The sequence below is a fragment of the Heterodontus francisci genome, chromosome 2 (assembly GCF_036365525.1).
Source record: "Heterodontus francisci isolate sHetFra1 chromosome 2, sHetFra1.hap1, whole genome shotgun sequence".
In the NCBI taxonomy this organism is placed as follows: Eukaryota; Metazoa; Chordata; class Chondrichthyes; order Heterodontiformes; family Heterodontidae; genus Heterodontus; species Heterodontus francisci.
In genome coordinates this window covers 103,201,063-103,219,914 of record NC_090372.1, presented here as the reverse complement: position 1 = coordinate 103,219,914, position 18,852 = coordinate 103,201,063, and the positions used below count along the sequence as shown (strand labels likewise).

The 18,852-nt window shown below is 42.0% G+C and overlaps 1 protein-coding gene across 1 annotated transcript in view; it reads right to left on the bottom strand.

The window, feature by feature from the left end:
* The window catches only part of meox2a (mesenchyme homeobox 2a), a 54,331-nt gene extending 37,025 nt beyond the window's left edge, over positions 1–17,306 (bottom strand). The window contains exons 1-2 of the mRNA XM_068051097.1: positions 16,802–17,306; positions 13,098–13,270 (exon numbers count right to left, since the gene is read on the bottom strand). Coding sequence (XP_067907198.1) covers positions 13,098–13,270; positions 16,802–17,306 — 678 coding nt within the window. The remainder of the gene's footprint in view (positions 1–13,097; positions 13,271–16,801) is intronic.
* Between the last annotated feature and the right edge of the window lie 1,546 nt (positions 17,307–18,852).

The following is an 18,852-nucleotide window of genomic DNA, read 5'->3' as shown; positions in this document are numbered from 1 at the left end:
ACATTACACCTCCATCCATCACTTTAAACATTCACTCCCTCTACCATTGGCACCCTGTGGCTACATTATGTACCATCTATAAAATGCAGCAACTCACCAAGGCATATTCAACAGCACCTTGCAAACCCGCGACTCTATGACCTTAAAGAACAAGGGCAACAGGTGCATGGGAACACCTGCATGTTCCACTCCAAGTCACACAACATCTTAACTTGGAAATATATTGCCATTCCTTCATCGTCACTGGAATCAAAATCCTGGAACACCCCTCCCTCACACCTCCAACAGCATTGTGGGTATACCTACACAACACACACTGCAGCAATTCAAGAAGGCAGCTCACCACCACCTTCTCAAGGGCAGTTAGTGATAGGCAATAAATTCTGGTCTTGCCAGCAATGTCCACATCCCATGAACAAATTAAAAAATCTTACATTACTGATATTCCTTCCCTTTTTTTATTTGTGTGCTTTTTAAATAAAATTTGAGCTTTCTACCACACTCTTTCCCTTCACAGTTATGTAAAATGAAATATTTTGTCAGGATTCTGATGGCAAAGTAAATAGTTCACAGTCATTAAACCTACACAACTGAAAACAAAGGTTTTCATCATTTTGAAAATAGTTGCCTGCTTAATTTAAGCTGTATAATTCTGCTACTCTTTCAGGAAATATAATGGAATTCTTTCAGGAAATAGAGTATGACGATGGATAAAGTTGTTGTTTGTAACCTGATTTACAAAGAGTTGGATACTATGATAATTTTAGGCAGCAAGTAGCTAAATTAAAGCTCATAATAAATCATGTAATTCAGGATATTGTTGGCACTTTGCTTATAGAGCATTCCGATTAAAAGAGGAGTGAACTGTACATATTTTACTTAAATTTTATTTAATGGAAAAGATTTAATAACTAGAAGTAAATATTTATTTTAAAACTGTTTATCATTTACAAAAATAGGTTAAATTGTATTGTTACATTTAATAATAGAAAGCATGACTTTGTAAATATATGTATTTGTATTAAGTTGCATGTTCATGGTTTTTTAATAATTTGTGCATTTAATTCAAAATATTTTGGAAGCGATTCTTATGATTATGAAACTGATCATGAAAATTTTGACCAAAATGTCACTGGAAGCCACTATTTTGTGTTTATTTTATGTTAAGCTTGTTTAGTTTATACAGACTGTGTACCCTCTGTAGCTAATGACTCCACTGAGTTGCCTCCAAGCATTTTTTTTTTAAACCTGTAACAAAGTCAGTGCTTTAACCTCTTTTTTTTAGTTACCCATTCCTAATGAGTGTGCTGTTTATCTTTTTAAAACAGGTCTAACCTTTACCTAAGCGATGAACTAGAAATCCATATGAATGCACAATTGTTTTCAGTATGTCTCAGGCTAACAGTTAAATTCATTTTAACTTACTTTTAACGAACTTTGAACAGTTACGCTACAATGATTTCTAGCCTCTCACTGCCTTCATCGCAGTAAATTAGCCAAAAATCTGAAAAAGTTCTTTTTAAAACCTAACAAAAGTTAAGGAGTGATGCCTCATGTTAAAAAGAAAGCGAAGGGAAAGCAATCAACGTTCATCTATGCCTACAGGATTGTGAACATTAAGGTTTGTATCACTCAGTGATATATATTCATAAAACTCCCCACCATGCATTCTAATAGTTTTTTTTAGTTTAGTGATACACCACTGAAACAGGCCCTTCGGCCCACCGAGTCTGTGCCGACCATCAACCACCCATTTATACTAATCCTACACTAATTCCATGTTCCTACCACATCCCCACCTGTCCCTATATTTCCCTACCACCTACCTATACTAGGGGCAATTTTTATAATGGCCAATTTACCTATCAACCTGCAAGTCTTTGGCGTGTGGGAGGAAACCGGAGCACCCGGAGGAAACCCACGCAGACACGGAGAGAACTTGCAAACTCCACACAGGCAGTACCCGGAATTGAACCCGGGTCACTGGAGCTGTGAGGCTGCGGTGCTAACCACTGCGCCACTGTGCCGCCTTCTTTACTTCTTTATTTAGAAATAGATAATTTGATAACACACTGAAATAAAACTCCAAACCTTTCTTTTTGCCTTATTCACAGTTTTTATTGCTTCTCAGCATTGCATTTTTATACCCTATCCACACATGCACTGCACACAGTATGGATTTACAGCACAATCAAAGAACCTAGGGAAGTATAAACAGTGGGGAGTTAATTTCTGAGATCAAATTTCACAGCAAATAATGTTCCCCTCCTCCTCAAAGTCCTGTGTGCAGCTACAAATTGGGACGTTCACATCAGACTGGTATAAATGTGTTGTAAATCTCCTGTGAATTTAAACTGGGATTCAACCATTGGTACAGTCATACTTCAGTGCAAAAAATGTAATAGATGCCTGTGCCTCAGTTGATGGAGAGCAGCCTTCATTATAACGTCTGGGAGAAATCTCAAGCAGGCGGATGTTATCATTGCCCAAAGTGAATAAATCTCAACAGGTATGAACGCATAACTAGATTTTTTTTAAGGAGTATCTGTTGCTTTGGTATAGGAAACCTGAAAAAGTCACTAGTCCTAAAAATACCACGTTAATGGCACTAAAGTACTGTGTTCTGACAACAAATATTTTGTGTCACTCGTCACAGTAGAAGATACAAAGAACATATTGGAAAGTGCCGTGACCCAAAGATCTAATGAGAGTGAAGAATTTCACAGAATCACAGTATTGTAACAGCACAGGAGGAGGCCATTCGGCCCATCGTGTCCCCACCAGCTCTCCAAAAGAGCAATTTATTCAGTTCCATTCCCATGCCTTCTCCCCATAACCCTGCACATTTTTCCTTTTCATATAACAGTCTAATTCTCTTTTGAATGCTTCAATTGAATCTGCCTCCACCACGTTCTCAGGCAGTGCATTCCAGACCTTAACCACACGCTGCGTGAAAAGGTTTTTCCTCATGTCACTTTTGCTTCTCTTACCAAATACTTTAAATCTATGCCCTCTCGTTCTTGATCCTTTAATGTGTGGGAACAGCTTCTCTCTATCTACTCTGTCCAGACGCCTCATGATTTTGAATACCTCTATCAAATCACCTCTCAGCCTTCTCTTCTCCAAGAAAAACAGTCCTAACTTCTCCAATCTGTCTTCATAACTGAAGTCCCTCAACCCTGGAATCATTCTCGTGAATCTTTTCTGTACTCTCTCCAATGCCCTCACATCTTTCCTAAAGTGCGGTGCCCAGAACAGGATGCAATGAGGCCGAACGAGTGTCTTATAAAAGTTCAACATAACTTCATTGCCCTTGTACTCTATGCTCCTTTTAAATAAATCCCAGGATACTGTATGCTTTATTAACCACTCTCTCAACCTGTCCTGCCATCTTCAATGACTTGTGCACATATACACCCAGGTCCCTCTGCTCCTGCACCCCCTTTAGAATTGTACCTTTTATTTGATATTGTCTCTCCACATTCTTCCTACCAAAATGAATCATTTCACATTTCTTTGCATTGAACTTCATCTGCCACCTCTCTGTCCATTTCATCAATTTAAAGTAATTAATATTAGTAAAGATAAAGTACTGGAGAAATTAATGGGACTAAAAGCCAACAAATTGTCTTGACCTGATGGCCTATATGCTAGGGTTTTAAAAGAGATATTTACAGAGATAGTGGGCTAGATTCTATGTTGTCACCACTAAGTACGGCAGCACTGCACAGGCACCGGCGCCATTTATAAACGGCTTAGAGCCCTAAATGACAGTTTGGGATATTAAAGACACATTGCATTTAAAAGTATAATAAACCATTACATAAATCTTTCCTTCCCTCTCCCCACCCCCCCCATTAGCCTTACATTTAATTCCTTGCCCACCCATCCCCCCAAAATACTTACCTTGACTATGTGACTTTCCCCCCAACAAAGTTCATAAACTCGAAGCTTTAACCCCTTCCCAGCATGCCTTAACCAATCCAAAGAGTTTGACCTCACATCCCCCTCTCCTGCACTGAGAAAATTACCTCTTCCTCCCTCCCCACAGGTGTCATGCTTAGTTGCCCCGGACGGGGGTCCAAAGTCGTGTCAGTGCCAGCCGCCGGGATGAAGATCGCAGTGGCACATAAGGAGGCAACGGGACCTTCATTAATGCAGGTAAGTTAATTTATTTAAATATTTAAATTGTGGTCGCATCGCCGAGCGGTGGGGGGCTGCCACGAGGCCTTGTCACCACCGTCAAAATTGAGATGGGCCCTGCCAGCATCGAGGTCCATGGCGGGCCTCATCCAGGGCAATCTTCATGCTCCCCCTCCCCACCACGGATCCTGATGTAGAGGCCCCTATAAAATTCAGCGCAGTGGATGCATTGTTTTTGATCTTCCAGGATTCCCTAGATTCTGTAACGGTCCCCATGGGTCAGAAGATAACAAATGTAACCTGCTGTTCAAGAAGGGAGGGAGAGAGAAAATGGGGAATGATAGGTCAGTTAGCCTGGCATCAGTAATGGGAAAACACTAGAGTCTTTTATTAGGGATGTGATAGCAGGGCATTTGGCAAATCACAATATGATTAGGCACGTTTTATGAAAGAGAAACTATGTTTATCGTATCTATTAGAGTTTTTTGAAGGTGTAACTGACAGGGTAGATAAGGGGGAACCAGTGGATGTAGTATATTTGAATTTTCAGAAAGCATTCGATAAAGTGCCAGACAAAGCTTGTTACAGAAGTTTAGGGCCTATGGAGTTTGGGGTAATAATGAGAGTAGGAATAAATAGGTTATTTTCAGGATGGCAGAGTGTAACTTGTGGAGTAAAGCAATGATCAGTTCTTGGGCCTCAGCTCTTTACAATCTATATCAATGACTAAGATGAGGGGACTGAGCGTAATGTATCCAAGTTTGCTGATGATACAAAGCTAGGTGGGAAAGGAAGCTGTGAGGAGATGCAAAGAGACTGCAAAGGATTATAAACCAGTTAACTGATTGGGCAAGAAGGGGACAGATGGAATATAGGGCTAAATTTTATCCAGCCCTTGAAGACATGATGGAAAGCGGGGGTTGGGGCGGTGATGGTGCGGCAGGGGCCAGTTCGAGGCATCGGGTGGCATGCCTAACATTCTCCTGCCACCATGCCATTTAGTCCACTGTGGGGAAGGTGGAGGACGGCCCTCCCGCCTAAGGCGAATTGAGCCACTTAAGTGGCCAATTAAGGGACACTTAAGGGCACTTTCCCACCTCCTCTCCCACTTAACATGCGTCAGAGGGGCCTGCTGCTGTGTGGAGACACCACCATGTCAGATCTGGTGGCCTCCTAGTGGGCTTGGGGAGGGGGGGGTCACTCCTTTAGGGGCAATCCATGGCCCATGAAGGGGACCCCCGGTGGTGATGGCTACCCCTGTGGCAAGAACCCCCCCTGTCCTCACCAACCACCCTGCACCCGCCTTGGTCCCAGGGCAGTGGTGTTCCTGGGACTGCTGGGCTGCCGGCCCTCTGATTGGCCAGCAGCTCTTGGGACAGGATCTTGTCCCTTAAAGGGGATGGCAGCCCCAATGATGGACAGTTAATTGCCTGCTTACCATTGAATTAGGCTGGGGGTCCGACAAATGGCTGAGGTGGGGTTGCTGAGACTCCTGCCACCCAAAATAAAATTCAGCCCATAATGTGGGAAAGTGTGAAATTATCAATTTGGTAAGAAGAATGGAAAAACAAATTTTTTTCAAAAAGGTTAGAGACTAGTAAATGATAGTATTCAGAAGGATTTGGGTGTCCTTGTACATCAATCACAGAAAGTTAACACATAGGTACAGCAAGCAATTAGGAAAGCCAATTGTGTGATAGCCTTTATTGCAAGGGATTTGGAGTATAAGAGTAAGGAAGTCTTGCTACAATTTTGTAGGCCCTTGGTGAGACTACACCTGGAGTACTATGCACAGTTTTGGTTTCCTTAACAAGGATATACTTGCCTTAGATGGGGTGCAACAAAGTTCACTAGATTGATTCCTGGGATGAGAGGGCTGTCCTATGAGGAGAGATTGAGTAGAATAGGCTTATATTCTTTGGAGTTTAGAGATGATCTCATTGAACCATATAAAATTCTTCGAGGGCTTGACAGGGTAGATGCCGAGAAACTGTTTCCCCAAGCTGGAGTGTCTAGAACTAGGGGTCATATTCTCAGGAAAAGGAGTTGATCATTTAGGAATGAGATGAAGAGCTTCTTCACTCAGAAGGATGTGACTCTTTGGAATTCACTACCTCTCGAGGGCTGTGGATTCTCAGTCATTGCATATATTCAAGACTGAGATTGATAGATTTTGGGGCATTAGGGGATAAGATAGGAAAGTGGAGCTGATGTAGAAGTTCAGCCATGATATTGAATGTTGGAGCAGACACAAGGGGCCATATTACCTATTTCTGCTCCTATTTCTTATCTTATGTTCTTAGGAATAACATTATCCTGAAACTAGCATTGCATTGTATACTTAAAGAGTGGGGGGAAAGCTTGCCGAGCAACTTCATAGGAGTGATAATATCCCTTTAAAGATTTCTAATTCATCTTCTAGCACACACTGAATGGATAATTAGATTTCACAGTGTTCATTAACACAGGTTAAAATGAGAAGAATCTGAATTATTGGAATACATAAAAGCTTTACGCAACAGGAGCACAAACAGAAGTAAAAAAGGGTGACATTGTTTCAGAAGAATGAATTGATATAAAGATAGCTGAGAAATAGGAAAAGAAAAGCAAAAGGATCAACAAATGGAAAAAAAAAACACCCATGTATCTAGTGCGACTCTCTATCTCTGGTCCCATCCATGAGCCTGAATCCACTCAGTCTTAAGGTGGCATGCCTTATTCAAGTGAAATGCAATATCTCATCTTAAGATAGATATGTCATGATAATCAAGACCCAGCTTGACAGCAATGTCACATTTTTAACTCTGATCATATATTTTTAGTAACGGTTAATAGATTGCTACACCCATCGGTCATTGATATTTGTCAAAATGTGCTGGTATTCAGAATAAATATTTATGCATCATTGTTCTGTGTCTCAATTGAAGCCCCCAGTGTCTGTTTTCTCTCTCAAACATATTTAAAATCATTGGCCATGAAATTCAATAAGACCCGAAAATGGGCACGGTGATCACGATGTGCAATTAACCTGCGCCTGTTGTTTCTGATGTAGGCAGCACACCAACTTTATGCTGCCTGCTCATTTACATGATTGCAGCATGTAACTAGCACTAAGTGTGCTGTTGAGTGGCTGCATGCCTGAGCAGGAGGTGCAAAATCATGAGAGGTTAGCATAAATTCAAGCTAGCCAGCACCTTTTAAAGGGGAAGTGCATTTTGGCTGGAGCAAATGTTGGAAGTCATTGTAAAATTGGGTTTGATCTGGGAAAGACACAAGAATGGTATGACATGGCAGAGTGGGCTCAAAGATCTTCTGATGCTACATTGGAGGCCTTGGAAGAGAAGGTACAGAGGAGGAGAGATGTCATATATCCGCAGGGGAAAAGGGAACTGCCCAAACAAACTTTGTAAAAGCAGTGGGAGCAGAAAGCTTTGGGGGGTCAACGCCAGGATTGTAGCACTGGATTCTGTGCCAGAAGAAGTTCAATGACCACAAATGCCATATCCTACCAAATGTAACACTCGTCTCACACATTGCTGAATGCACCAAAAACCCTTCAATTAGCTACCAACAATCTCTATCAATCATGGCTCACACCTAACAATCATAGCTTCACTTCACCTACACACACTTAGCATTGTTGCAAGCCTCACCCCCATATCTCACAGCCTACACAGACAGCCAGCTATTCAACCATGCCAGCCACATCAACCAAATACATTGCACCGTAATCACTGACACACTTCCATCTCTAGCAGGACAGTGTAACACATAATCAGAGGCAGCATGAGCGAACCAGCAGGGGACTGGCACAGTTGCAAGTCCTTACTCCCATGGAGGAGACATGGAGTGGTCTCTATCATTAGAGTAGATATTACTTTAAATCTGTGCGCTCTCTGCAGCCAGCAACGCGGCTGAAACCATCAAAAATGATTGTATGCGCGTATCTAATCCTCCTTCATACATCCCACTTCCCATGATTCTACAACATTTTATGATTTACAAGCTACAGATGGTGTGAGCATGCACCTCTTGCTTTCCCCCCTCCCCTCACAATAACCCTAACCTTGTGCTTTTCTCCTTTCAGATATCCAAGAACTGCCACCTGACTCGACAGTGGTGGAAGAACAAGAGGTGGAAGAGCAGGAAGACAGTGATGAAGAAGAAAAACAAACAGTCACTCATTCTCACACTCACAGCCACCAGCTCAAATACTGACACTGCAGGTAATAGAGGATCTCTAAGAAGCAGGATTGGCATGTGGTGATACACTGGTATGAGTGGACTTCAGCCACAACAGGAGACAAGGATTACACAGGTGCCAGATGACTGGAGGATGAACATGAGTTCTGCAGCAAAGGATTCAGATGAGCACTTTGATGGAGCGGCCTACAGAGGAAGGCTGAGGGTTAGGCACAATGAAATTCTTGATGCATTGGCAGACCTTCCAAAAAAGTGTGCGGTCACTGTCAAGCAACATGGAAGGATCTATGATTCTATGATCCGGCACAGGTTGGCATAGGGCTTTGCACAGAGCTTGCAGCCCATCTTCTCCAGTGTAGAAGTGGTTAATAAAAGAAAGCCAGCATGGATTTCTTAAGGAAAAATCACGGTTAACTAACTTGCTGGAGTTTTTTGAGGAGGTAACAGAGAGGGTTGTTGAAGGCAATGCAGTTGATGTGTACATGGATTTTCAAAAGGTGTTTGATATATGCTACACAACAGACTTGTGAGCAAAGTTATAGCTCATGGAATAAAAGGAACGGTAGCAACATTGATACAAAATTGGCTGAGTGACAGGAAACAAGGTGTATTGGTTAATGGATGTTTTTCAGGCTGGAGGAGGGTTTGTAGTGGAGTTCCCCAGGGGTCAGTGTTGGGACCGGGACCCTTGCTTTTCCTGATATATATTAATGACCGAGACCTTGGTGTACAGGGCACAATTTCAAAGTTTGTGGATGATACAAAAGTTGGAAGCATTGTGAGTTTTGAGGAGGCTAGTGTAGAACTGCAAAAGGAGATAAGACATGTTGGTGGAATGGGCAGATAGGTGGCAGATAAAGTTTAAAGCAGAGAAATGTGAAGTAATTCATTTTGGTAGGAAGAACATGGAGAGGCAATATTAATTAAAGGGTACAATTCTAAAGAGGGTGCAGGAGCAGAGGGACCTGGGTGTGTATCATTGAAGGTGACAGGACAGTTTGAGAGCATGGTTAATAAAGCATACAGTATCCTGGGCTTTATTAATAGGGGCAGAGTACAAGAACAAGGAAGTTATGTTGAACTTTTATAAGGGACTAGTTTGGCCTCAGCTGGAATGTTATGTACCATTCTGGACACCGCACTTGAGGAAAGACATGAAGGACATTGGAGAGAGTACAGGAAAGATTGACGAGAATGGTTCCAGGGATGAGGAGCTTCAGTTATGAAGACAGATTGGAGAAGTTAAGATTGTTTTCCTTGGAGAAGACTGAGAGGTGCTTTGATAGAGGTATTCAAAATCATGAGGGGTCTGGACAGAGTAGATAGAGAGAAACTGTTCCCACTCGTGAAATGATCGAGAATGAGAGGGCACAGATTTACAGTAATGGATAAGAAAAGCAAAAGCATCATGAGGAAAAACATTTTCACACAGCGAGTGGTTAGGGTCTGGAATGCACTGCCTGAGAGTGTGGTGGAGGCAGGTTCAATTGAAGCATTCAAAAGGGAATTAGACAGTTATATGAAAAGAAAGAATGTGCAAGGTTACAGGGAGAAGGCGAGGGAATGGCACTAAGTGAATTGCTCTTTCAGACAGCCCGTGCGGACACGATGGGTCAAATGGCCTCCTTCTGCGCTGTAACAATTCTGTGATTCTGTAGCGGTCAACTCTATGGGAACACTTTCGTATCCAACCATGATGCAGTGTCTGGTGGCCGATGTCTCAGCACAAGCAGAAGCCATCCAACATCTGAGTTCTGCAGTGAAAGCTCAGACTGAAGTCATGCAAACTCAGCTTGGCTGCCACAAAGACTCAGACTGCTGCCGTCAAAGCTGCAGATACCCGTGTTCAAAGGGACTTGCAGAGTGTCAGAGCAGTCCAGAAATCTGTCCTTCACCACATTATTAGGATTGCTGAGGTGCATCACTGGAAGAGTAGCAGCGGCACCATACAGCACGGGCCTGCTGTCCTCTCTCAGGATAGCAGCATTTGTCTTCCCACCACTGCTACTCGGTTGCCCATCAGCCAGCCAGCCCAGACTGCTGCCAAACCTGCCGTGGAAGTGTAGTCTGAAACCAGGCCTTCTAGGCCAAGAACTGCATGAGGTTGTCCTGCAAGGCTATCTGCAGTCTCCCATATTGAAAAAGAGCAGCCTTCCATCAGCCATGCTGCAGCCACAGCGGTCACATTGCATAGATGACTAGGGGCTGTATTTTGTGCTGGAGGCCGTGGTCCCGGCGCCGGGCCAAAAAGGTGGGGGCAACCTCACCTCTGCCTTCTTATGCATCCCCCCCACCCAGAGTGATCTTCTGGCCTTTTTGAATCAGCATTTTAGGAGGCAGGATCCCTGTCCCTTTAAAGACTTTAAAGGGGCGGGGATCCCACCCCCAAGAGCTGCCGGCCAATCAACTGGCCAGCCGCTCAGCAGTATTGGCACCACCACTGGGAGTGGTGGCCACTGCCAGTACTGCAGAGGCCTCGGACCCAGGCCCAGCGGTGAAACCTCAGAACAGAGGTAGGTGACGTCACCGGGGCCAGTCCAGAAAGCCCCAGCGAAGGGGGTTGGTGGGGTGGGGGTAGTCGTTCAGTCCAGGGGGAGGGGGGTACTGGGGAGTAAAGTGGTTCCCAGTGTGGATCCTCCATGGGCCACAAATAGCCCACGGAGGAACCCCCCCTCCACCCCCCCAAGCCCACAGGTAGAGCGCCTCGCCTGCGCTGGTAAGATCCCAGCGGCGGTGGAAAGAGACCTCTAATTGGCCATTAATAGGCCACTTAAAGGCCTCAATTGGCCTCTGGGCGGAAAGGCTGTCATTAGCCTATCCCGCTCCTGGGAAGATCATCGGGCGACGGGCCCTCGGCCCCGCCACCCATTGCGATACTCTGTGCTCTCCCCGCCTCCGATCCCGCCTCAAGGGGCCTCACAAAATCCCAGCCTAGGACAGGCAAAAGTGCATGGAAGATAGGCACTAAGGGAATGCACAAGGGTGATTAGTTGACTTTTGTAAATAATATGACAAAGTTTGACCTATATATTTGGTTTGGAGTGTTTGTTTTGTTGTGGCTTTTATGTTAGGATTATGGCCAAGATGGTCAGTTACAGAGGGATGGTAAGATGTGACACTGTTAGCGAATGGTAAATTGAAGTTCTGTTCACTGATACCACAGTCAGATGAGTTGCTCACTCGGCCAGCCGGTCAGAAAGGGACTATGTTGATTTCCCCCTCCCTTCCTCTTCCACCTACTCTTCTCCTCCTCCTCTCCTGCTCCTCAGCTGGTCACCACACAGCTGGTGGCATGGGGCGTGCCCTCATGATGGTGAGGTTGTGCAACATAGAGCAGACGAGGACAAATTTTGACATATGCTCTGCCGAGTATTGCAGAGTGGGTCCAGGCAGTGGAAGGATTGCTTAAGCATCCCAATGTTCTGCTTGATCACATTTTGTGCGGCAACATGGTTTTCGTTATATGCATGGTTTGCGCTCCGGAGTCATGAGCCAGGTGGCCAGCTAATAGCCCTTGTCACCCAGTACTCACCCTCTGGTTTGTTGTGGTAGCTCAAATGCAGATGATACAGTGGCCTGCTGCAGAATGAAGGTATCATGACTGCTGCCAGGATATTAGGCAATGACCTGCATGATTTTCTGCGCATGGTTGCATGCCAGCTGGACAATGAGGGAGTGGCATCTCTTTCAGTGTGGTGCAGCTCAGAATTAAAATTGGCCTCTGCAAAGCAATGTGCGTGCAGTTAATGGCACTCTCCACTATGGAGAATCCTGCAATCCTAGCCAAGTCACATGCTCACTCCGCCTAATTCTCTTGGGTAAGAGAGAATGAAACATATTCAGCATTCTTGGAATACAAAGCCTCAGTGACCTCCCTTATGCAGAAGTGCAACTGGGAGATGTTGCAAATATCACTTACTCTGGCCTGGAAGCAGCCAGGTGCCTAAGAGTTCATGACCAGGATTACCTTTGTAGTCACTGGCAATGCTATCCTTGACCTGTTGTGGCTGCAGCAAGTGGCAGATTTCAGTGAGGACCTCCTTAGTGAAGTGGAGATATCTGACACACTGTCAGGTTGGAAGATTGCTCGCTGAACACTCTGAGAAGGTATGGTCTCCTGCTGAGAGCCCTTCTTCCCCCTAACTTCCTCCTCTCACTTCCAGCAGCTTATCCTGCTCTGTCTTGCTTCTGCTCATTCTCCCTGTCATGCTGTAGGCCAATGAGGTTACAAACTACTGCACCCATATCTGGGAACAACTGCTCTGTGCAGAATCCTTGAAGTCAGAATAAAGTCTTTCAGCATGTGTCACACCACTCCCTGTAGACTTCAGTAACTTTAAACAACTCTGGAAAACACCAAACACTTCTACAATCTCAGCAAGAGCCAGAAGAAATCAATCAGCAACTAACCCAAAAGTAGTTGATGATCCTTTTAAATAGCCCTGGTGAGGGATGTCCATCCAGCTGCTGAACATGTGTTCAGCTATGTGAGGTTAAGAGAGAGTGTTAGCTGCAATGTTTAGTTCCAAAATGACAGTGCTGGTATCAAATTAGTTATATATACTGATTGATGTTACGATCTGCCTACTTTGTGTACGTGCGGTGCACATTGCTCACACCTTTGCCAAAATGGCATCTGGTGCGGCCAGCACCAGAAATGTGCACGTGCACTGCAGATGCCATTTTGGAGGAAAAACAGCACCCATAGTGCTGAAAATGTTTTGCAGCCAATACGCTTCATTGGATCCTACCTGTCTTTCAGTGAGATCCAGATTTACAGCTATCTCATATCTTCTCAGTCTGGTCAGGTAGTTGTGATGAGCAAACTCAGCTTCCAATTCTCGAATCTGTTCTTTGGTGAAGGCTGTTCTTTCCTTCCTGGGTTTGCTGTTCACCTCTCCCTTATAGCTGCATTCCTGTGTCTCTATAACCAATATAACAATAATTCCAGTTTAGATTTCTGATAATCATTTAAACAGCAAAAAAGAGTACTTTTAATTGTAAGAAAGAACTTGCATTTATATAGCATTTTTCAGAACTACAAGATATCTTAACTGCTGCTTTACAACTAATGAAATACTTTTGAATGTAGTCGCTGTTGTAATGTGGGAAACATAACAGCCAAATTGTGCACAGCAAGGTCCCACAAACAGCAATGAATTAATAATCAGATATTGTTTTTAGAGAGATGCTGTATGAAGGATAAATATTGCCTAGGACGTCATAGAGAACTCCCCTGCTCTTAGCTGAAATAGTGCCATAGGACCATTTATGTCCATGTGAGAGGACAGATGGGGCCTCAGTTTAACTGGTCTGCTACACTATTGAAAGACACACACTGAGCATTATACTGCAATATTTGTAATAAGAGTTCTGTGTCTCTAAGAATGCAAATTCCGTGTGCTACTTGTAATCAATGCTGAACATTTAATGAGAACACCTTCTGTATTGTAACAAGGTGTACATATTATGTAAATGCCTTATAGTGAATGTTAAGAATTTTCCTTTTTCAGTGAGTTTCTCAACAAAAACATAGAATGTCATTTAACTGTTAACACCAGAAGACTCCCTTCAGTTCATTACAATTATTGCCATAAAATTGCTGACATGTCCAAAGATTAATAGAAAAATATTTCATAAATTAACAAAAAAAAGTATTTATTTTGGGAAAAGGCCATACTCGTGGGATTCAAGAGTTTACAACTCATTGTTTGAGCTGTTATACATATTGGTGATACCAGCTTCAGCACAGTTAAAAATAATTCTTATCTGGTTGAGTAAAATCACAAATATGGAAATTAACTGTATACAAATCTAAAATCATAGAGGACTGAAGCTGAAATCTATATCTTCCCAACAATATCAAAAATATTTAAGTTAATGTGGTATTATTCAAATTCATTGTTGATTAATGAATATATTCCCTTAAAGACACAATTCATTTCTTATGCACTTGCATGATTGAATATAACTAGTTTATACAAATATTAACAAAAAGGCCTTTGAAGCAACTTATGTTTATTTTTAAAATATTGTGTAAAGATATTCTGTTAAATCTTATATATATATATAATTTATACTGTAAAAGAACTAAACTCTCAGATGTAAATACTCATTTGATTTTTTTGCTCTCCATTCAATGTGGCAACTAATTAATTGACTGGTTTCTAAATTTCTACTGATAACTAAAAAACAGGATTATAAAACAGAATTTTAACACCCCTTGAAAACAGGTCTTGCTCAAAAGAAAATTGATATTTAACATTTAAAATAGCCTTATATTTATTAAGTTCAATGTTACATGTTTTTGTAATCACTAGTAACATTAATTAAATATTATCAAGATAGTCATGTAAAAAGGGTTATTAACTGGTAAATTTAAAAATTGAATGTATTTAAGTAAACAAGGTAGTGAGCAAGAAATATTTTAGCTGAGAAATTTCGAAATGGAACCCATATCCGGACTTTTAAAAACTTGCCTTTTGTATTTTATTTCTGTTCCACACGACATTAAGTTATTCTCCGGTGTTTAGCCAATTGTTTACACATTCTCAGTTCATTAAGATTTTGATTTTATTTACTTTGTACGGCCAGTAGTGAGTGGTCTGCTGGAACGGGTTCTCCAGGGTGTGAAGCAGTTACCGTGACTAGGAGCAATTTCTAAGAGTAAAGAGTTTTCTGTGTGACTCATTGAATACTTGCATCTTTGTTTACGTCACGAAATGAATACAAATAATCCGAGGACCGAAATGGGTGCTGGCAGCAGGTGTATAAACAGTAATATGCAGTCTGGTCCTTTGCAGTGAAACTGAAAAGGACTTTTATATTTCCTGCCTATGCGTTATTTTTGTAAGGTTTGGTGATGAACGTGTGAATTAGAGGAAATGCAGCCCATTAATCGACGATAGATTTATTGTTACAAAATAAATCACAGTAAATTTTGGCATAAATCTTCAGAGAAAGATGATTACTTCATGAAGTGGAAATATTGTGCTGCGCTTGTTCAATCTCATTATCTACCTCTTTTAATTTAAATAGAAAAGAATGCTTTAAAAAAAAACGGGGTTTTCAGTTTAACTCACAGAATGCAGAATGTTATCTTCTAGAATATACAAATACTTTCCGTTATAGAACTTAAAAAAATTATTTGATTTTCTTCAAGCAGGATATCTGCACTTATATGTAGAAAGTGGCGCGCTTAGTGTGATGTGGTTCTGTTATTTAATCGAATGATTGTTTTAATTCACCAGTCTGTCTGGTGATAGCATTAATTAATTTAAACTATTACATTCACTCACGTTCTTGAACAATCCATTGTTTTCACTAATTGGAACAGTTAACGAGAGCAAAACCAATATTAAAAACACTATTGTAAGACTTCTGGAAATAAAATTGCACAAACACAGGTTATCAAACTCAATGTCAGGACGGAAGCATTGATTGAAAATGCCGGGATCTTTATGGAAAGTTTTTAGTTTAGTTTTAGAGATACAGCACTGAAACAGGCCCTTCGGCCCACCGAGTCTGTGCCGACCATCAACCACCCATTTATACCAATCCTGCACTAATTCCATATTCCTACCTCATCCCCACCTGTCCCTATATTTCCCTACCACCTACCTATACTAGGGGCAATTTATAATGGCCAGTATGAAAATCAAAGCTGTTTGAGAAATTAGATTTATTATTTAGAAAAATAAAATTCACATGATTTCTTTCAGATTGCAAGTATGAATGGATTGTGCCTTTTAATTAGGCAACAAGCCTGAACCTCAATTTCAGTTTCAAATTGGAACGGGAGTTAAATTTATTTCACTTTAAATGTCTGAAATGAGATGATATTGAAGTTTGAATTATTAGTCTGATTGTTCAGCAACTGTTTAAATATTTCAGAAATCCACAAAGCAACGCATCAATGGAAACGATGCTCCCAATTCATGTCTGCTAACCGCATCTTTATTTTTTTCTTTTCAGTTTATGTCGGCCGATTACAATAATCTCGCTGGCTGAAATGAGTTTGACACCATTCTAATTGTGACCCGAGGACGGTTCAATGTTTAATGTGGGGTTTGTCTATGAATCGTGTTAAATCGCTGCTTTCTTTTAATCAAAGTGTTCAGGGGAATTAAAACCTTGCAGTATTTCTATTTTACAGATTAGCTCAAAACAGGTCGGTTAAAGGCTGCGGAAAAAGTCAAATCTGCGCTTTTAAAGGAGGCTGTTCACTGGTGGGACCCACTGAATGCATCAGATCGAGACAAGGTTTGCACAGTGGTATGCCAATGAGAATAAACTGACTTTAAACAATTTATCTACGAATTGAATCTGTAGAATGGAATGAAATATTCACTTTAAATACTTATGGACAGAAATAGTTGATGTTTCTGTACAGTGCATTCACAGCTGTGAATTTGACTTATCGTGCCCTCCAGCCCCCGAGTTACTGGTCACTTACCTGAGCCGTCACTTTTCCTCTTGGAGTTTCTTTTCTCTGTCTCCGCAGGAGTGACCGCCGGTCTCCCGTAATCTCCAGACACACAGGACGCCACGTTAGGGTTGTTGGGGGCCAAGTTCGGATTGCTGTCCACCAGGCTTGGGGGGTTCGTCCCCAGTTCAGGGGCTCCTGATTCCGACTGGATACATAGTGTGTGCCTGGCCAGAGGAGGGGGCGAGGAAATCTGGGGGATGTGCCAGGTAGCCTGGGCAGCCGCTTGTTGTTGTTGCTGTTGTTGTTGCTGTGGATGGCCTCGGTGGTGATGATGTAGGTGATGATGATGACGCTGGGCTGTAAACATGTTTTCTTCATTAGGAAATCCAGTTATGATACAAGAAGAAGACAGGTCTGGAAAAGCCACATGATCTGATCTTCCATGAAGAGTTAGTGGAGACTGAGAGAAGTGGTGCAGGCTCTGGGCTGGGGCATGTGAGCTGCGCAGGCAGCTAAATATTGTATGATCCATGGGAGCAGGGTTTCAGATTCCAAGAGGCTGGAATGATATCCAAAGCACCTTCGATTTCAAAGTAAACAGCTTCCAAAAAAGCAAGGGTCTTTAAAAGCGATCTGGATCAATCGCTCTTCAACAGCCGGGGCCCTTTGAATAAATACACATACACACACACCAGCTAACCCTGATTCTCGGATGACAAGTGAAGCCAATCGCACGTTGTCCCAGGGAGCTGCTTTAAGGGGAAAATCGTGGAAGATATATAAATAGTTTGTAATGTGAGAGGGGGCTGGATCTAAGGCAAGGTCCCAACCACATGTGAAGCTACCTCCAAAAAAACATCAGCCCTATAAATCATGGCAATTAATGACCGGAAATTCGCAGGCACAGAGAAAGAGAAACAACATTTCTTCAAGTTAAGAGGCGTCTTTATTCTTTTGTATTACTCGAGATATTGTTGATTTATTACTGTCGATTTTAGAATTGTGTACGGGTGATGTGGAAGAGGAGGCAAACGTTTTTCCTAAAATTTCTTGGCACCTCCAGGGTGTCAGATGTCCATAAAGTGCCGTACCTTAGGGGGTGGGAAGGTTGTGGGGGGAACCTGTGCCTGTCAATCAGCGTCTCAAGAGCCAGGGCAAAGTCTGTCTGCAGCTTTCGGACAAGAAGTCTTCAAGAAAAGCAGCGAGGAATGAAAGAGAAAGAAAAGATTGACCCTGTCATCAGACTCCTGAAAGCAAACAGAAAAACACATCTTCAGATGACAGAATAAATTCCCAACTGATGAAGTCATGGGAATGTAAATCAGTTGATTTTCTAATTTTGGTACTGTGCATTTTTTAACAACCGGGACATTTCCCGCCCCGGACCGACCTTCCTTATTCGGTTGTCCGGTCCTCGTTATTACTAATGTGTGTGGGGTTTCTTTTTGCAATTTTGATGTTTTCAATTGCAAAAAACAAATTATGAAAGTTTTTATGTTTAATTATCACTTTTCATTACTGTTGAACTTTTTATTTTGCTTCGATGCTGATTAATTCCCCTATCCCTCGAAAATGTCTTAGAGTCTAATTGAAACGGGGGAATAAATAAAAAGGACTATCTAATGACACGGATTTGAATAGAGCTTGATATCAGAATTAAATTTTAAAATGATCTTTTTTAATAAATCGTGGAATCCGCACTGCCCGCCAGCCCCCAATAAAAAATTCAAAATATTTCTTTAGAAAAGTCATTGTCAGAATTAATCTTAGAAACGTTGTCAATGACATTAGTCAAATAAAATATAATAAGTAATATATTTAAACTACGAGGTATCTGCCCGGAATAAAATGAGACCAGGACTGAATGCAACGCGTTTTCTACATAAAAATATAATCTATATTTATATTCCATATTCCCATCGAACAGCAAAAATGCAGATAAAATAGGGGCGGGCTGGATAGCTTAATCTTGCCCTGGAATCTCATTGCTTTGTCCAAAGGTTTTCCACATTGTTGATAAAATAGTTTTAAACGTGGAACGATTTCTCGTTCATCGATAACTGTTTTACGATAATGAA